At 39.1% G+C, this 21,235-nt stretch overlaps 1 protein-coding gene across 1 annotated transcript in view; it reads right to left on the reverse strand.

Moving 5' to 3' along the window:
• Positions 1-514: 514 nt before the first annotated feature.
• Positions 515-21,235, reverse strand: part of SLC28A3 (solute carrier family 28 member 3) — a 45,766-nt gene continuing 25,045 nt past the window's right edge. The window contains exons 9-18 of the mRNA XM_040541187.1: positions 16,697-16,777; positions 15,549-15,629; positions 14,366-14,491; positions 13,051-13,181; positions 11,565-11,733; positions 9,593-9,790; positions 6,773-6,854; positions 5,828-5,926; positions 3,950-4,073; positions 515-2,211 (exon numbers count right to left, since the gene is read on the reverse strand). Of these exons, the coding sequence (XP_040397121.1) occupies positions 2,097-2,211; positions 3,950-4,073; positions 5,828-5,926; positions 6,773-6,854; positions 9,593-9,790; positions 11,565-11,733; positions 13,051-13,181; positions 14,366-14,491; positions 15,549-15,629; positions 16,697-16,777 (1,206 nt within the window). The 3' untranslated portion in view covers positions 515-2,096. The remainder of the gene's footprint in view (positions 2,212-3,949; positions 4,074-5,827; positions 5,927-6,772; positions 6,855-9,592; positions 9,791-11,564; positions 11,734-13,050; positions 13,182-14,365; positions 14,492-15,548; positions 15,630-16,696; positions 16,778-21,235) is intronic.

The following is a 21,235-nucleotide window of genomic DNA, read 5'->3' on the forward strand; positions in this document are numbered from 1 at the left end:
CAAAGAAAAACACCTAACAATATGAAACCAGTATTAAAATTCAGAAGTAGTAGTAATATTGGCATTTATAATTTTTGGATGATTAAATTAATAAAACAAGTTTTACAGGAAACAAGCATCTTTAATGATAAATCCAAATAAATGCCCACTGAAAATAGCTATATTGGCAGCTAAGTTTATCAGTCTGGTTTTCCCAGAACAGACTCTGCAATAATTAATGGAAGGGTGAGAAAGTAGTTATTGCTTTATCAGAATAGACTGGTTTGTCTTCTTCCATACCAGTTTTACTCTGGAGGGTATGTCAGGACTTTCTGACATTCCTGTACTTTAGTTCTTAGCTTGTTTTTCTTCAAGCCTTTGGCATTAACAATGTTATAGGATAGAAATACATATCACAATATTTTGCAAAACAATCTACATAAAACTTTTCAGTTTTTAAGTCCATGAAAGGATTAGAGATTAGAAAATTAACAGACTTTCCCTTTTAATGGAAATTCTTCACATGGGACCAATTAACACTTCAGTCAACAGATGGATCTCAAAAACACATTATTAAGAAAATTCAAAACATATTTTATTACCTACATACAGCTTATCTTTCCCCCTTTTTTTTTTTTGTGATATTTACACATGAAAACACAGCGTTCTGCATGGAGAGAAGTAAAGAGGATAGTTCAGCTGTTTGAAGACAGAACAAAAAAAGAAAAGAGGGGTATAACAAGTAAATCTTATGTCCTATAATAATAATAATAAAGAATATAATGAGTAAATCTTACGTTCCTTCAGATGGTGGGAACTCTCCTTTCAGACAGCATCAGAAAGACCCCAGGTGAACCTCTCCATGGATGGGAACCATGCAGCCTGCTATGGGAAAACTCACCTGGGGTCCATCCAGTGCTGCATGAAGCCAGGGTTCCCAGCATCTGAAGGGACATAAGATTTACTCTCTACCAATATTCCTGTTTGTTTGTTTGTTTCCCTATCTTATTAAAACAGCTGTTCCATTATGCAATTTGTTGCAGGACCTATCTTACTGAGATTTGGAAACAAACCTGTATCCTCCACCCTGTTGCAGAAGACGTAACTGGATGACAAAAAATAAGACACTGCTCAACAGACTTATTTTGTTTGATAGCACATCCTTCTATTCATGGTCTGGTATTCGTGATCCACAAATGCTGCTTTCACAGGGAGCAGTCAGATTCTGACCAGATTTTAGCCATGTTCAGTTAGCAGCACACCTCTGTTGTTTCTGGTAGGAATACTGCAGTGAGTACCCACTTGGTGGCTACAGGATCAACCTTCAGAATTGTTAGCAACAAAGACTGAGATGAGTTGGTAGGGGAAACTTTCCTTAGAATTTGGACATTTTGATTCTGATGAGTTACCTCTCAACAGGGACCAACACCCTGAATCCAGGTACAGAGTGGACACCTCCTGCCCTTAGGGCATGCATTAGTTCTCCCCTCTGTCTGACTGTGGAAAGAGGGGGTCTGGAGCACATGGCGGCTCGTCCCTGATCTGTGTACTTTGGTGACCAAAGTGGTGAGGTTCACTGCATGTTAGCAGCTCAGTTCACATGTAGCCATAGTTACCAGAAGAAATATACAGAGATTTCTGAGAACAGTCATTTATCTTGGTGCTGTAAAATTATTTCTTAGGTATCAAAAAGAGCAAAAATACTAGTAGGATGGCAATTCTAAACATTATTTCCACTTCATAACTTTCTGTAATTGGAAGTCAAATCCTGAATCTGATTTCCTTCTTGCCTAGAGCAGCTTTATCCCATGTAGTCATCTGTTTCAAGGTGAAAATGAAAGCAGAAGATGCAGGCTCAGAAATTTTCTCCGCCTTTCTGATCTCTAACAGGAGAAGAGATCTGCAGCAAGAGGTCTCTTGCTTTTATCCCAGTTTAAATTTGAAGTAATTCCATGCACATCATAGGAATTGGGCTTGCAAGAGACAGGAAACAAAGGTCAATTTTTTGTTTTGTTTCTTTTTTTTTTTTTTTTTTGTACTTGTTGTGGAAAAGGAAGTTTTTAATTACTTTTCTGCCAAGAAACAAATCTCTTAGTTATGATTTATCCCACCCCAAGTCAAGGTTTAATCCAAGTGCAATTAAAAGCAGGTTGATTCAGTATTTCGCAACATCCTTTCCAGGAACTCAGGTGGTAGTTTCCTCCAAGGAAGCTCTCTTGAGTATTGTTTGCACTGGGAAGAAAGGGGAAAGCAGAACTCAGATTTACTCCTTTTCTCTTTTGTCTGTGGGTATATGTATGTATATGTACATATGAACATACCCTTTTCTTCAAAGCAACTGTAAATGTGTTAAAACTATCGCAAGAAGTGAAACTTAGAGACACCTTTCTGAATGCCAGCCAAGTGGCATCACCAGGTGTTCTCTGATTTTACTGGGCTGATATTTGGTTTTCTGTGTGAAGTCCTTGTGCCTCAGGTGTATCTTCCTAGATAACTGAAATGATTGAGGGCTTCATTTCACTACTCAAGGTTTTTGTATTTTCAAAGCATTTGCTCGACATTGATTCTGGTGAAAACAGAGCAAGCTATAATCTTCATTGTACCCTGGCAACGTTAAAATGTGTGTGATGAGAAAAAGTATGATGGATGAAGAAACCTGAATGAAGGTACATATCCAGGATCATGCATGATGTTCACTCTGCAGAAAAGTTTGTGTCACTGTGGTACATGTTAAGTTAAACTCATTTGAAATATCAAGTTGCAAGAATATACATTTCCTTGCTGTGATAGGCATGTGCTGATGTTCAGACACAAGGTGGTAATATTGATACCAATATGAACAATTTTTGCTAATTGACTTTTTACGAGTATTTGAAATCTGAAATGTTTCCACAAAAATAAGGCCACCTTAAATATTGTATATACCCATATTCAAAGCTACATTTTATGTCAAGGAAGAAATATGTTTCAAAAGAATAATACAGGAAAAAAATCACCTGCAGTTAGAATCGTAATTTTGATTCCTACTGTATTTAACATCATAAGGAATTTAAAGTAGCCACTGTGGGAAGTGAAGGAAGATCTAGTGAAATCGCCCCATCTGGGGATTTTGTTTAGAGAATTCTTGCAGGTTAGATTACAGCAACCTCACTGTTATGTTTATATTATACATTTTTATTGTAGACAAATGTTTAATCTTAGAGCATTGTCTTTGCTCAAAAAATGTGAAAAGAAAGATTAATTCCTTTGATTTTCAGTAGAATGGAAAAGAGATCAAATATAGTATTTTTTTCCTAAAGCAGTTATATGTGAAAAAAACACCACATATTACCTGAAATTTAAAAGGTTCTTGCCATAAACTAAAGACAAAGACATTTACTTCTTTGTGAGACAGTGTAAAGTATGTCTGAATATATTCCTTATTTAATACTCTTATTTCTTCTCCATATATCTGGATAGACAATCATAAAATATAATTTGAATATTTTCCTACTTCAAATGCGTATAAATTTTTCTGCATAAACAGTCACCATTGTTACTAGCTTTAGCTGGATTTAGCAGATTTGGAGAAAGATATTTTGAGTTCTCAGTAGGTTCTGTTTGTATTTTCCATGTAGCAGAGATAAATGCCAAAGAAAATGAAAACTTTTCGAACAGCACTAAAATATTCTTTTCTTTAAAAGGTGTAAGGTCACAGAAAATACCTACTAGAGATTTTTTTTAAAAAAAAGGCTTTTAGAATTAGGCTGAAAAAGGGTGAAAAGTTCCTCATTACCTCCTCTTGGCAGTGAGACAGATGGGTCTCAACTCCCCTGGCTCCCTTTTTCTCAGCCCCGCAGGGCTCATGGCTGGGAGATGGGGATGGAAGGGGGTATTGGCAGGGGGCAGTGGTACAGGACAGGAGCAGGGCTGACAACCACCTGCAGCACAGCCTGCCATGCTTGTGGGGGACACTCAGGACACTCATTACCTGGTGAAGAGCTGCTGGCAGCATTTGACTACCTCTGTGCTGTTGGCAGGGAAACTTGTGGAGTTGAAGGCATTTGCTAATAACATGTGGCAGGGAACTTCCACACCAGGGACAGTCAGCATTCCTGTGGAGTAAGTAACAATTTTTCTAATGAGCAATGAGTAAGATAAGTTTTGGGATATCAGTTGCTGGGGCAAGGTTGGATGAAACATTCCGGTGGATTTGAAATCAGAGATGTTTCTCTGATTTCATCTTTCTCTGATTTCATCTTCTCTGAGATGTTTCTGTAAAATGGTGCAAGATTAAAAGCCTCGAAATGTGGGCTTTGAAAAAAAAAAATCTGAATCATTTTATAGAATTGGATTAAGGAATTATCTTTTTTTTTTTTTTTTTTTAACCTATAGAAGTTAAACTGTGGTAATCCTCTACACTCAGACAACTTTGCTTACATCTTTTAATGCTTCTAAAAAGGTATGCTAATGCCTTTCTCACTGCTGGGCCAGTGTTCCTTCAATAAATAAAATGGAAGTATGGTACATTTATAGTAGTGCAAGTAAACACATGAGCTTATCTTCTGTCTTAAATGGATATAGTTAAGGTCTTATCTCTGTTTTGCTAGATGTTCTCCAAATTCTCCTACAAATTTTAATATCACTATTCATTATAGGGATGGAGACACAAACACATCAAAATGACAGGCCCCTCTTGTACTTAGTGTTGGGAAACTTGGCCACATTTTTAATATGATTGTATCTTAAACATGATAGTAGACATTGCTTTGCTCTTTTAACTTCTTCTGGGTAAGATGAAAGCATTTGCCATGCCAGGAATGGGTGGAATGTAATTGTCTTTCCCTGGCAGATTTTATTGTTTTGTAAAGATTTCCCAGTGGCTATTCATGATTTTATTCTTAAGGCCAAGGTTGTGAAATGACACCTTTTAGGAAGACTTCATGATTTTTCAGTTATACAGAATAGTGTAATGCATTAAATTATTATGGAGGGCTGTGTGACCAACAAAGTTTCAAGTTTGTTAGATCTATAACCTTCAGAAAATAGTGCAGGATTATCATTACAACATATATGTTTTTGTTGCTGCAGTGAATACAAAGGGATAGGGAAGCTGGGGTTCGTACAGACACTTTTTTTCAGCTACATAAAGTACCAAGTTCATTCTTCACTGGAGGAATATCAGTGTTTGAACTTTTGTCATACAATCCTGCATATCATGTGCTCCAAAAAGAAAGCTGGAAAAGTTAAATACTGGGGGTAAATTTTGCCTGCTGAATCATATCTGGGCATATATCCAGAATGACTATGTTCTTTTTCATTTCCTCCCTAAAATGGCTGTTTCCTTGTGCTTCTTCATCCAGCTTGAAGGTGAGACTTTGAAATCAAGGATCTGCTGCTGAGTTCCACTTTAAGATGGTTTCATTAACTTAAATGCACTGTGGGAATACTGTCAGCATAAAATATCCTTTTATCACTAAGGCCAAAAATTGTTCAGCTTCCCCCTTACTCCTTCTCTCTTGCATTCTACTTTCATTCTACTTCTCCATTTCTGCTCTGTAATTACTTCAATATTTCTGTAGCCAGCAGTGTGTATGAGGGACTGTGTCACATCTATAACTTGCAATTATCTCTTTTTTGCACGTCAGGCATTATACATAGACTAACAAAAAATATAGAAGGGAAGAAATAATATGATTTTTAATATATATTCCAATTTTCAGCAACTTTTTGAATATTGGCTTTTAATCTTGTCAAACCAAAAATACTAGTTTTATGTAGCAGGATTTTCTCTGCTGCATTTATCACACAGATACACTGCCACCCTGTGGACACTCACACTATGACATGCTAAACTTCTGTACAGTACCTGCAATACAGGCTGTCATGAAACAGGCAACAGTTCCAGCAATCATAGCCCTGAAAGCACCACCGGCTATTTCCTTTCTTTTTGAGGGAGCAAGGCTTGCTAGGAAGAAAAACAAAGTGTTTATAAACCATAAATGCATATAGATATAAAGAAAATGAGCCTGACAATTCTCCCTTCATGAGAGGAAAGCCCCAACCTGTAGCTCTAACCATGAGAAACAAGGATGGAAAATGAGACATTTTAGTGGGGCATTTGAAAGCCTCGTGGCAAGGTTTGCTTGCTCCATTAAGATGGCGTGTGCCAAAAGGTAATTTCTGTTTCCCTTGGCAATTCACAGGTCTGTGCCAGCTCAAAGCAGCTTTCAGAAGCAAAACCCAGGCAAGGCACTGGGGTCTGGCCTTGTGGCTCTTCCACACTGCCCTGCTACTGGAACTGCAGAACCCACCTGGTATCCCAGGTTAAAGGGATCTGACACCAATTCTGTCTGTCTGGTGGGAAACCCAGATGACTTTTCAATTTTCCTAGAGATCCAAAAAGTCCATTTTAAAAAGTTTTTTTTTTTTTTTTTTTTTTTTTTTAATACGTTTAGCATTTTTAGAGAAAATAGCTTATTTTATCTTTCAAACTAGTGGGCTACAGAGATGGTTTGCTTACCCCAAAGCCCAAGATTTGCCATAGCTGCAGCAGTTGGCAACACGAGATCTGGACTGGAAGACCTGTGGTCAGGGCTTGGTCCCCTACCCTTGCTCTCAGCCCATCTCCCAGTACCTGTGCCCCAATGCTTGCGTCCCCTGGTGAGCCCTCCCATGCCCAGCTAGGTACTGAGTCTTGGCAAAGCAGCTGCTCAGCCCCGAGTGTTGCTAAGCTTCACCCATAGCCTGTCCTTCTGGGTGTTTTCTTTGGGATTTGCTTACTAAATAAATTATTTGTGAGAGGTGTTCTTACTCAGGCTTCCTATTACCAGTCCCAGAGAGCCAAAGTTGGCAAATCCACAAAGCGCATAGGTGGCAATTGTTTCAGAGTGGACCTGAAAAGCAAACACACATGGTTGAGTGAATTGAGACAACCCATGCTGTTTTAGAGGTCTGGAAGCATGGCATTGTGGCCCACTGCTCTGAGTAATGAAATCACTCTGTTTCGCTTGGTTGCTACTCCAGTGTGTGGCTTTGAGCAAGGTAAGCTCATTCTCCTCTTGAAGGTGTGCAGGCTTTCATACCCAAGGACTCAGACTGTGTGACAGTTTTATTTTTCATGTACATTGCTGTGCCTTGCTGAATTGAGTACTAGTAATTAAAGACAAAAAAATTTCTTATCTCACTAGTGGCAATTCAGCTATTGTTTTTCTTCAGGGTGTGAACCAGAGCTTTAACTCAGCTTGCTGTTCATAGCTGGCCTGCCTTTCTAACACTCTGTTTAAACCTCAAGTTTTTGTATGTATTCCTGAATTCCTTGTCCCTGGAACAAGCAGAGGGTTCCATGTGCCCAGCTGCTCTGTGCATGCTCCACTCTGTGCACAGAAAAAGAAAAAGGGAAATGTGTCTCCTCTGGAGTGGGTGCTTTGGTGTGATAACAGGCAGAGGGACTTTATGATTTTGGAATCCCCAGTAGCAGTATATTTGCTTCCTGATTTCAGCCACTTTCCTTCCATTGGGCAACACCAACTTATTCTGGACCTCAGAGCACAATATGGGTCACCCTTCATCTGCCCCCATGGAGGGACATCCCTACTCCCCACAGGACACAGAATGACTTTGGGTGAAATCAGGTTATAAACCTAGAGACAGATGTAGTTCAGACATTTTGGGAAGAGATGCAACATCTCTCAGCAAATGGATTTTTGCCCCCAGGCAGCTTTGAACTCCTATTTTCTGCATTTTAAGTGCAAGCTGAACACAGCTAGTAGGTTTCCTATTTATCAGACATTTCTCTGTTTCCCTTCCTGTTTTATGAAAACCAATTTGCAGACATTTTCAATCAGTCTGCATATATGCAGGAAAATGCTTTTCAAGTGTGCACTCTACCTGCTTTTCCTAGAAAAGGCTTTGCGTATGATGATTTCCCGGCTTTCACTTGCATTCTCCCAGCTCAGAAAACAAGAAGACTTGTTATTACTGACTCAGGTAAGGTAGCTGAGAAGACTGATTGTTTGCTTTCTCTGATGGAATATCTGTGACTGGATGTATTAGAGAGTTCTGAAACCGAACAGACATTAAAACTGGAAGCCAGGCTACTCTCAGATGGACTCTTGTGCCATAGCTAAAATGGTTATTTGGCAATTTTTACAAGTGTTATGAATCAAAATTATTTTTGCATCTCAGAGCTTTTTACCACAGAAGCTAATACAGCTCTTTGTAGGTATTGAAAGTGAGCAAAGAAGTCCTATACTACATTTCACTGACGAAAAAAAGTTAAAATATAGGTGATGAGATCTGACTCAGAAAAGCTGACTTCAAGATTAAAAAAAAAAATTATCTAAGCATTTGTTTAGTTGAGAGCCATATTCCCCTCGTAGAACATGACATGACTATAGCGGAGCTGATCAAAGGTCTGTCTAGCTCAGGGTCCTACCACTAGCAATGGGTACTCTTGCAAGAGTGTATTTGAACAGACTTCCTGTCTTTCTACCTCCATTTGTAAAATATATTTCAGTAATAAGGAATGCAAGTGGTCAGGAATACGGTTTTGGTTTGTACATAGGGCAGGTATCCACATCATCATACTAGATAAAATGAAGATTACGGGCTGTACATAAGGACGCTTCCTAAGTAGGGGTCCTCTATAGTGACAACTTATCTTGATTTGAATAGCAAAGGCCAATGCAGTTACAAATCTAAGTATCATGGTGCTTAGAGTGAGGACAAATTTGGCACAGAGTCTGCATGGGGAGGCCAGATGGGGTAGAAACCAGGACTGCCAAGCGGAGATGCAAGAGTCACAGCTGAAAAAGTCAGCCTTGATCACTGTGTGTTCTTTGCCCTCATGCACACACCTGAGATGCCCTTTTTGTTGCCATCCTCAGTGAGGTTTCTTCCTCACTGAACTGTAGTAGAAATCAGGTATCCTGTTGGGTGAATCCAGGTGGATGTGTGAAGGACAGCTGGGCTCAGGCTTCAGATGGAAGTCCTTGTGCATACTAACCTTTATTGGCATTTGAAACAAAGTGGCTGGACTCAGTGTGGCAGGGGAGGTGTATGCCATGTAATACATGTTTTGCCTTCTGCACAGAGGACAATAACCTCCGTCACAGGTGTGCCATGGACAACGGAGTGTCAATAATATCTTAAAAGATATCTTAAATAATATCTTAAAAGCTAGAGCTACCTGGATGCCTTTCCAGAAACATGAGGCTTGGGTAAACCTCTGTGGACAGCAGTATCTGCCAGTTCTTGCCCAGGATTTTCATAGGAGAGTATCTCATAGGGAAGTTCTAGCTAAGAATGAGTTAAGAAGAAACTAAATTTGAAGACAGCCTTGGTCATTAGTGCAGTGTTCTGCAGGATGGTGCATGTTCCTCAAAACTCCCCTTACCAAAGTCTGTATCTTTCTTTGCTATGTTTGTTAGAGATATCTAGGGTTATGACAGTCACGGCAGCTTCACAAGGCAATGCTGTATTTTAATAATTAAACTCTTGCTGAAAACTGTTGCTGAAAGATACATTTTAATATGCTGCCATTATCCCTCTGTGAACATATTATAATGCCAGCTGAGTCACAGCAAAAAAGAATTAGATCCAAAAAGTCTCCAGAATAAAAAATGTTACTTACAGTCATATACTGTTTCACATCATTAATGTACATGCTCCCACCCTTTTCTCGGTTGTTAATCAGTTTTGAGAGGCGTTCGTAAGCCACAAATTCATTGAAGAAAGTTTTGTAACCTAGAAGTCCACCAACAATAAAGCTGTCTTCCCAATCTACTCCCATCATGAAGGAGAATGGCATGAAGATATATGAACAAATGCTCTGCAAAATATATAAGGTAAAGCTGGTCAAAAGAGATGATTGGTCAAAGAACAATGGCATTTGAAAAACTCTTTAAATTTAAAATAAGGATGGTTTTATTTCAGCACAGGAACTTTGGTCTTGACCTCTTACTGCCAACACATCTGTGAGACCGGGAATTTTTAATAGGCAGGTATGCCTGAGCAAATTGAAAAGGACCAACAGAAAATCTAGGTCTAACAAAGTAGTCCGGTATATCCTGAATTTTACACTTAAAAGAAAACAAAAGTTTCCTTGCCTTTTTTCCTTCAGATTGGACAGAGTGTTTGAAGCAAACTGAGGATTGAGTTAAAAGAGCGATAAGAGAAAAGAGAAATCCAGTTCATGTGCTAATTAAATCGAGTGTATCAATGAACAGGCTTTAACAATCATGTTATTGGACTGCAACTGGTGTAAACAAAGGGCTTGACTCTGCAGAAAAGCTGTATTCCTAAGATAATTAGAGCTATATGTTTTTTTCCTAGCATAAAACTTATGCAAGAGAAATAAATAGCATATCCCACTATAGGCTATTTTTATATATGAAAGAAAATACATCCAGTGGTGAAAAGGTTTGGTCAGATGGTCTCTTGTGAATTTAACTGAAGTGTTTGAGCAATTACTATTCCTCATTGTTTTCTCTGCCCCCAGAAAGAATGATCCCACACAAACTTTTTCCTTTCCTCTTCAGCACAGAAATACTCAGCAAGTCAGTATGTCCACAACACAGTCCCACAAAATGAGCCTAAACTTAAGGTCCCCAGCTGGATCTACTCCAACAATGGAACCAAACACAACAGATGTTAGTGTTTCTCAAAAGGAATGGTTGAATGCAACATGTCTTTGGGTTGCATCTCCTTGTGGGTTGCCAATTCAACCAAATCCTGTTCCATCTAGCAGTTATCAAAATACCACCCTTTCAATGAATATGGCTGAAGTATGCATAAATGTGCCTTTCCTCTGCTGTAGGTGTCTCGTGTGGTGGCAGCTGAGTAGGGTAGCATCTTAATATTGCTGAATCCATATCTTCTATGAGTGTTTATACACTTCTCCAACACCTGCATTACAGTGTTATAGCCGTGTTTCACACTGCCCTTTTATCAGGAGGTTGCAAAACAAATAGCTCAAATCCACTGAAACAAGATTGTTTGATTGGGTCAAAAATGATGTATTAACCTAAGGTAAAAAACAAGTTCTGTTTAAAGCTGTTTGCTCAGCTGAGTGATTTGGGTGCAGATTTACAATTTAATTGTGCTGAAAACTGAGCAATTCTGAGTAAGCATGGGTTCAGACAAGTTCAGCCTTGTCCCATTGTCCTTATCTAGATGAAGTTAGTGAGCATTAAGGACTTGATGTGGCTATCTGAAGCTAAAGACACTTTAATGTTTAGCAGAAAGAGGAAAGAGATGTTAATGGCTTAGCAAGTGTCAGATCTGAGACGTTGCCAAGTCAGAGGAGGTGGGCATTAACATACAATGCTTGGAAAAAGTACTCTGCTGGTTATCAAGAACAACCGAGAGGGAAACTGTACCTGGACTAATGGATACAGAAATACTTACATGGCAACAATTTTCTCCTTTGGCTGTAAATGGCTGTAAAGACATTTTTTTAAAGAACATGCACACAAAAATATAGAGTTTTCGATCATATTTAAAAGAAAAAATTAGACAAACAACAGGAAACCATGCAGACGCTTGATTTGAGAAAGGCAAGTTATGTATGCACATAGGCTGAATTAAGGACCTGAAGACCATACCTCGAAATTCAGCTGTGGATAGTCAAACAGATTGCCCACCCAAGAGAGGGCTGAATCAATGAAAGCCAGCAGGGCAAGGAAGGAGATCAGGTTCACAGCGATGTTTGCCACCAGCAGAATGGAGCTAGATGCACCTTGACTGGCTGCCTCCAGCAGGTTCTTTGATTCACTTTATCAGTGAAAACAAAACCAGTGTGTGAATCATAGAATCATTAAGTTTGGAAAAGACCTCCAAGATCATCTAGTCCAACCTTCCCTCAACCACCAATATCACCCACTAAACCATGTCCCTAAGCACCAGGTCCAACCTTTCCTTAAACACCCCCAGGGACAGTGACTCCACCAGTTCTCTCCGGGCAACCCATTCCAATGCCTAACTACCCTTTCTGAGAAGAAAGTTCTCCTAATATCCAACCTGAACCTCCCCTGGCCTGGCACAACTTGAGGCCATTCACTCTTGTCCTAAAAACATTTATTTTGTGACATTTTGTTACAAATATGAACAGTTTGTAATTCGAGAATAAATAACGGAACTAAAGGTAACATTGATGTGGTTAGAAATTCCATAACCATAGAACCACAGAATGGTTTGGGTTGGATGGGACCCTAAAGATCATGCAGTTCCAACTCCCCTTCAGGGACACCTTCCACTAGACGAGGTTGCTAAAAGCCCCATCCAACCTGGCTTTAAACACTTCAAGGGATGGGGAATCACTGCTTCTCTAGGCAAACTGTTCCAGTGCCTCTCCCATATTACCACTCCCATAGTAAAGAATTTATTCTGAATATCTAATCTAAATCTACTCTCTAATGACCAGGTGGAGTAGGTTCTGGCCTGTATACTCTTGGGAGCCACTAGGAGGGTGTGCCTTTAGTTCCCTGAGGACAAATTCTGGCACAGTTGGGGCAGGGATGGAGCGGTCAGGCAGGCTGTGGATCAGACCCCTGCGCTGCAACTGCCTGGGATGGGGGAGTGGGCACTTCTCTTCTTGAGGCAGCCCTTGCAGAGATGTCCCAGGCTGATCGGGAGCAGCTTCTCACAAGCCTTTCTACTTTGTCTGTCATTTCTGAGGCAAGCAAGTCTCCCTGCAGATGAGCAATATTTGCTGCTGCCATCACTGAAAGCATCAGTTTCTCCACCTTTGTTTTTGTTTGCTTGTATTTACAGATTTGTTGCAAAGCAAGGAGCAACTAGGAAAATCTTTTGGTGGTTCACATTGGGCAGGAATTTCTTTTGCTCTTTGAAGAGTTTATTGTCCAGCCCTGTTCCATGACAGCTCTATGCCTGTCCCAGTGAATGGTGGTCCCTTCATACAGGTGTAGCAGGGCATGCTGCACTTGAATACAGAAACTGTTAGCTTAGTGTACCGTGGTGTGTCATTAATTACCTGCACACCTACCATGTGCTGCCCCCAAACCTTAGTTATTCTTCTAAAGCTCATTATTGCATGAGTATCACTATTAACTAGAGTCTAGATCAGCTTACCTTTTTGCCATTTTAAGATCACTCTTCAAAGTTACTTGAGGCTTTTCAGTTTCTGGCCAGAATAGTTTGGAGGTGGCTAATGATGCTGGTGCTGACATGACGGAAGCAGTCAGTAGGTGGGAGGCAGAAATCTAGAATTTCAGGCAACAGAAAATATGCTGTGGTAACTGCATCACGAACATCATAAGCAAACGTAAAAAGCAATAAAAATCATTAAAAGTTTGGATAATTTTCTACAGGAGGTCATTAAAAAGATCACATAACTCATAGGGAAAAAAAAGAAAATGAGCAATATAGGACAGAGCTAATTGGAGAAAGGAAGAATCTAAGAAGCTGAAAGTAAGGAGTAATTGCTCCAAGAGTTAAGCTGCTTCTCCCCTGTCTAGTGGCAAAGCAAAAATCAAAAGAAAGAAACAAGCAAACAAAAAAAAACAGATCTATGGAGTAGAGTAAAAAAAAAAAGCCAGGTCTGGGGTGTAACAATAGCAGAGCGGATGAGTGAGAGCCAGCCTTCCACCTAAGGACACCCCTAAGTTATGCCCCTTGATGGCAGAAATTTGTTTTTGTCTCTTGAAGTTGTGATTTATAAAAAAAAAAAAAATACAGGACCTAACATAAATTCCTCTACTGCTCTTTCACCTCTTTTACCACAAGTTTTTATACAAAACTTCCTCTTTGCTAACTTTTGCAGTATTTCCATCTCTCCTCTTCTTGTTTTACTTTGTCTTTTCAGTCAACCCTGCCTTTCTTGCAACTGCCTCTCCACTGTATTTTATGCAGATATTGAATGTTTATTAACCATCTCCTGATGACTCTGATCATAAATCATATATTCAACTCTGTTTTTCTGTCTAACCTTGTGCTATCAGCCCTTTGGCAGACAAGACATTTACTACTTGTGTTTGCACAGCTTTACTAGAACCTCAGTCACAAGTGGACTCTTTAGGCTTGTATGCCTAGCATCCATTCCTGAAGGACATAATTGATATCGCTGCTGCAGGCATTGATCAGTTAGCACATTCCATGTTGGTTCAACTGGACTGTAGTAAAGTACACAAATCAGTAATTTCCTTGCAGCTATGGCAAGAAGGCTCTGTACTACTTAGGTAGAAGTTCATGATACTTTAGATCAGGTCTTGGTGTCTTTTTCTACCATCAGGAGACAGGGAATTTTTTGTGGTTAATTCCTTTAAAAAAAAATAAATAAAATAATAATCCAGGAATGACTCGTGGATACCTGCCAGCATTTTAATTAGGCTTCTATACTTGCATGATTTAAGGCAATGTATTTTTCAGTTCTTCTTCCCTTTCTTACCCCAAAAGAAATGTATGCTCCTAAGACACTTCCAGCAATAGTGGAGAATCCTGCTGTCATGACTGCATGGAGTTCAGATTTGGTGATGTATGGTAAATAGGGCCGTACCAGGAGAGGAGACTCTGTCTGGAAGTGAAAAACAACCAACAAATGAAGAACCTCCTAATAAATCTTCAGAGGTTTCTCTTATTAACAGGTCAGGAAAATCGGTGGCTGCCTTGCACATTCCCAGGTGTTTTTGACTAGTTAATCTTTGTGCTAATGAATGCTCTGAATATTAATAAGATTTTGATTTTTTTTCCCCAAGAGGGAAAATTGTACCAACATCCGTCTTGTCTGAAGACAGTTCTTGCTGTTGTAATGTCTCCCCCTAAACCTAGTGAAATTGCCAGGAAATCCCAACCCAGTTTTGAGTGAGTTAGAAACAGCCATGGGTCTGAGCTGCAGTTAAACCTGTACGTCATGTGAAACATGCGTACCAGCCAGTATTTATGGGCAGGTTAAAGCTCTGAATCCCTCTGGCATGCGTGTGAGCACATTCTGAGGGCAATATTACATGGACGTACTAGTTTAAGTCTGGAAGAAGTACAAAACAGTGAGGCACTGCTGCAAAATAACTATCATGTGTTAGCGTTGTTTCTGTGCTTGGATACTACTCGGTGATCTTTTCCCATTGCTTTGAAGACGGGGACAGACACTGCTGTAGTCTTGTTTTACTGGACTTTCCCATTCAGTGGGAAATTAGACTGTCCCATGCTTTCCTGTCTAAGGCCTTGCAAAGCCAAGCCTGGATCTTAGTTTTTCTGAATTATCTGTTTCTCTGCTCTTGCCTACCTCATGTATACTCTTTTCATCCCATTTGCCTTCTCCTTATTTGAAAAAAAAAATATTTTTTTTCATAGCCTTGGAGTAGTCTTGTAGTCATTTCAAGGGAGATCTATCACCTAGAGTTAAGCTTAAATTTCTGTTGGGAACAGATTCCCCAGACCTGCCCCACTGGGTATCACTGCCAACACTTAGCGGAATTCAGTCTTTCTGGAAATCAGCCACCATTCCTTCTGTACTGGAGTCCTTACTTCATATGAAATGAGGATTATTTTTACACAAAGATGCTTGCTGAGCAGCCATATTTCACAATATACAGTTATCCTGTGCTAGCATGTTTTTCCATGCTTCAACTCACCTGTCCCACAAATATGTTACCAGCAGCTACAAAAGACTCAACAGGAGTTGTCCCCATAAAAACGTGCATTATCCAGCCAACCTAAAATGATTAAAATAAAAAAAAGGAGACATTGGTCTGCCTAATCCATGTACTTCTTGAATTAATCATGTCAATGTCAGAGTTCAGAGACACCTTAAAATACTTCCTGAGTTAATGATTCCAACACCAAGATATTGTCCATTCATGTAATAGTAGCATGCTTAAATAAGACAGAAGAGGAATAATTTAACAGAATTGAGAGTACAATACTGAAAGACCCCAGGTTCCTCCTTGGCACTTAAACTAAGTTACTAAAAGCAGATATTTTAACGTGTCCTTATTATTTATGTACCTGTCCAAAGGGACTTTGATCATATACAGGGAAAAAATGTAAAATGATATTAAGGCTAAAAATACATCTTAGAAATTTTATCACATGGTATTTCAGCTAGGTTAGGTTTGTGGTGATAATGTAACAATCCTGGGAATGAGAAGGTCAAAGGACTTTTGAAGTTTATCTAGAAATATGCTTTAACCACCACCATACAAAAAGATCTTTTCCCTCATCTGCTAAGTTCTTTGGGCAGACAGGGCAGAAAGACTACTCGTAGACTTGCTATTATGCTATTGGACACTGACACTGGATCTAGGACCTGACTGAAATGAACACTTCAAGAATGAGGTGAGGAAACATCTTCTGATCTTATTCAGAGACAAGTCCTCTGGGGATCTGTGACAGGGAACTGCTTGCAGTTCCTACCGCAATGCTTAGCAGCAGGGAGCAATCCACTGGCTGTGATCTAACTTCAATCCTGCATTTTGGGGGGTGGACATGGGGCAGGTGGAAATGAAGATTTAGGCAAGTATGGCATCCGAGGAATGCCAAAGAGCCATGCAAGCCTAACAACTACTGTGATATTAACAATAAGACCAGGCTGGGGGAGGAAATTGTGCTAGGTGATGTCAGTTAGGATTTTGTGGTTGTAACATTCAAAACTATTTCCAGGTTAAAAATAAACTACCTCCCATATGTCCATCCCTGAACAGCTTGGACAGAGCCAGTGTTACATGTGTTTAAGAGGTGTCCTGTACTAGGCAAATGAGAACCTACTGGCGACAATTCCTACCTTTCCAACGAGCCACTGCATGATTCCGAGGTGATATAGCATAGACATTACTGTGCTGAAGAAAACCACAATTGGCAGGACCTGATTTAGAAACACAAAATCATTAACACTTCGAGCGTGGTTTTCCTGTCCTTGATTCTGTAGGCCATTTAATTTTTGAAAAAGAGGCTCATGTTTTTTAAGATACACTTAGAGGTCTTGAAAACTCATCATTAAGCTTACACTTATGCTGTAAAAATTTTGACCTTCTAGACTTGTTGTGTATGTTTGTGCTGGAATTGTTTTTTATGTATCTGAGTAGTTCTCTGATAGGACTGCAACAGTTTTGAAACTGTCTGATTTAACATGATACACATTTGTTTATGGCCATCAAACAATTACTGGGCACTGGCATCTACAAAGACTTGGATAAGTACATCTGCAGACTTTGAAAACCATGAAATATGTACAGTGGGACTGTAGCATAGAATTCAGAACTCAGCTTCTGTGTGTGTGTTTAAAAACAAAAAACAACAAACAAACAAAAAAACTTTTTAGAGTGCTATATAAGCATTGGGACAGAAATCCCTCAGAAGATGGAGAGATTCTGATGGAGATTGTAACTGACTTATTTCCCAGGATCAAGGACAGCTTCCTTAGAAAGCTCAAACAGTGTAGCTGCTTCCTAATAACACACTATTTCCTTTCCTTTGTTATTCAGTGCTATTGATAACATTATATGACAGTGTAATGACAATGGGGCACATTCAAGAACTCCGTAACTGTAAATGCAGACACAGTCTGCCTAAAAACAAATTCACAGGTGTACACTTTTTAAATACAAGGAGTCTATAAGTATCTCTCCTTCAGCTGAGACTGAAGGAAGAACATTTTCCTTAAATATAACTTAAAAGAATTCCAACAATGCCTAACCCATTGTGTGACAGGTTATCACAGTTAACTAACTGTGTTAGTTTTTCATACTGAATAAAACTAGTATCACTTGATTTTCAAGTATGTTAAACATGCAGGATCTCAGCATTTCTATGATTGTATATGGAAGGAAGAAAACAGGAAGAAAAATCTCCCAGAAAGGTCCAGAATTAGGCATACAAGTTTGTTATAGCTAAAACAGCACCATTAGAAATAATATGCTTTTATGTATGTTCAACCAAGGTCATAATACATCATAAAAATCATCAAAATACATCATAAAAGAAGTAAACAGAACAAGAAAGAACAAAACGCATTGTTTGTTCAGAACTTTCTGGTAAATTAATGCTGTTCCTTTCTACAGGAGAGTTAATACCAACAACAATTTTGATAAAACTCTGGAGACTCAGCTTAGATGATCAAAGGTCAGCTGTATATATTGGATGGTAAAAATCATAAGTCAAGTGTCTTTCACTCTGAATGGATGAGGAGTGCTACCATGGTATGCACATTTCTAGCTGAAGGAGTGAGGAGACAATGTTCTGCCTGTGCTGGGTGACAGCCAGCATCCCTCTACCTCACTTCTTGTGCACTTTCCTAAGAAAATAACTTAGATAACTCTAAAACATGCTTTTCCATTTTTGAGTTAAAGGCAGTTCTGGATGTAGCATTAGTTTTTATGAAACAGGGAGGGTTTTTTCCAGTTTTGATAATATCTACCTTCACTGCGTAAAGAAATTGGGGACTACTTTGTAAGTAAACTCTCCTGACTGAATTCACAATGACTTAATGTGGTACCTATTATGTTATGTCTTCATCAGAAAATAGTAGCAACTATTTAACAGGTAAATAATTGTTGCAATGATCTGTCACAACCAGGCTAGCATTTATCTAGGTCATAACAAAGTCACAGGGAAAAAAGTATCCGCAAACCATTACTCTAAAATAAGCAGAATGGAAATAAACTACTCGCAACCCATGGCATAGCAGTGGGTTTTCAATTGCACTGTCTGCAGACATGAATGCAATGAAAAACACTTAACAACTTAACAACTGAAAATAAAACAAACAACAAAAAAACAAACCACCTGAACTGTTTTGCAGAAAGGCACCCTGCAGTACTAATACACTGAAATGTTAAGTCAGTGGTTTTGAAACTTGGGAGAAAGGACAGAACAACCTCAAGAAAACTCCTCTGGTCCCATGTCTGTATGGTTCCTCTCTCCGTGAGAATGAGAGAAGGAGAAATGTCACTTTCAGTCTGGGCCTATGTGGGACTGCATATTGCAGGTTGGATGAGGGTGGGAGAATGGAGAAGGCAGGAACATCCTTTGTTGCTCGCCATCCTCTCCCTCATAGCATCATAGAATCATTGAGGTTGGAAAAAACCTCCAAGATCATCTAGTCCAAATGTCCACCTACCACTAATATTACCCATTAAACTACGTCCCTAAGCACCATGTCCAACCTTTCCTTAAACATCCCCAGGGTTGGTGACATCACCACCTCCCTGGGCAACCTATTCCAATGCCTGACTGCTCTTTCTGAGAAGAAATGTCTCCTAATTTCCAACCTAAACCTCCCCTGGAGCAACTTGAGCCCATTCCTTCTTGTCCTATAGCAAGATATCTGTGAGAGGAGGCCAAACCCCTCCTCTTTGTTGCAGTGCCCAAACAAGGAGAGTAAAAGTCACAGCATCAATAACATCAGATGCTTCCTTCTCATGGCCTTAGGGATTGAGCAGCCTCCACAAGGAGGCATGGAATCTAAGAACAACTTCCCTCTCTTAACTATGGGACATCTACACACATTGTGTATGTGGGAATACCTGTATAGCAAGGGGAGGTAGTGGTGCAATATCATTTGTAATTAGCTGTGTTTCATTTGTTGGTTAAATGAGAAATGTATTTAATGAATAAATTTAATGACCACCCTGAAAAATCCCATTATATTTCCATTGAGAACTGATATGAAAGAGCTCTTTAGAATTACATTTATATGGCTTACTAATCTAACTAGAAATCTAGGCTTAGAAATCTAACTCCCTGCTTCTTGAAGCAAATCTTGCCTTTTGTAGTCAACAGAGTAGATGACTCAATATTAAGGTATTGTCCAACTACTTGACTACTCAGGTGTGCTAAAGTTAAGAGAAACTTTGTGTGATCGCACCCATCAGACTTAGTAATAGAACTAAAAGAGTGTTTCTGCTAGTTCAAAGTATCTTTTCTTACAGTAAAACAATGTGCATTAGCTTGTTTATATGGGCAAGTTTTTTTCAGAACTTCTAAACTCTGCATCTGCATACACAAACATGCATTTGAAATAACCCAGTTTATGCATGCAAATGCATGCAATTGTGACTAATTAGTGTTTTTGTGACTAAAAGGCTCAAAGGCTGTAGAGGAATTTGTCAGAATGCCCAGTGGGTGCCCGTGGGGGATGTGTCTACTCTGGGAACTGCATGCATCTAAGACAGCAGAAAACTGAGGTGTCCCTGCATATTCCTAAGGATGCAGTATGGATATGATTGGGCTCTGATAGCTTTCTGCAAAGACTGTACTATTACTTTTTTACTCTCTCTCTTGAGCTAAGCCAAGATTGAGAGGTTTCATTTTTTGAAGACAGTTCGGAATAATCATGGGTCAAAATCTGGTCAGCTCAGCTCTACATGGCAGATTTGATAAAATATTTGAAAGACACAAAAGTATTTTTGACCATCTTAATGTCTAAAAAACTGACACGTGTTTCAAGAGATAATAGGCTGGCTGTCACTCATGAACATTGTAGAAAGACAGAAATCTCTTTCTACAGAAGTAGTGGATGGAGGATGTTTTGTCATGCTGTGTGCTTATCTGCCACTATGTTTACTGTATATATTCCTATACAAAGACATATGCAGCTCTGAAAATCAACACATTGTGTTTTTTTTGTTTGTTTGTTTTTCAGTGTGAAAATGCCTTTTTGTGCTTGTTATCATCTTCTAGAAATTCCACATACAGTAAAACTGGTTGCTGTTTGTGTGCATGGAAGCAAACTTTTTACAGTCTGGTCAATAGTTACGGCTTTAGTCAGCAAAATGTTTTGCGTCATCTCAGAAGCATTATAAAATTAACTTGAAAAATCATATTCAGAATGCACTGTGCAGAAACACAGGAAAAATAGCATTTGGGATGGGGTTAGGGATAAAATCATTTCACCCCCAAAATATGTAATCATGAATGCAAGTTGCCATTTGAGTGTTTAATAAAGTACAGGTGAGAGAAGACCGAAAAGGAAACCAGAAGGAAGACAAAATACTGTAATTAAAATGTAATTTCTATTCCTTGCTGAAATGCTTCTTTTTTTTTCCCTGTTAAATTATTATGAGTATTCTTAGTAACAGCATATCTTATAGGTAACATCTTTTTTTATTTTTATTTTTTATTTTTAAGAAGCAATAGTGCTAAGTGTGAAATATATCTAGTTTGGAATATCACATTCAGGCAAGAAAGAAGATAAAAATTTTGTAAGCCCATGGTCAGATGTCTGAAGTTCCTGACAGTAGTCTCTGTCTGATCAGATGAATGGTCCCTAATAAAGTCCTTATACATTTTGCATTATTTTTGTTGTTGATGATGTTGTTTTGAA

This window comes from Cygnus olor, chromosome Z, assembly GCF_009769625.2.
Source record: "Cygnus olor isolate bCygOlo1 chromosome Z, bCygOlo1.pri.v2, whole genome shotgun sequence".
Lineage (NCBI taxonomy): Eukaryota > Metazoa > Chordata > Aves > Anseriformes > Anatidae > Cygnus > Cygnus olor.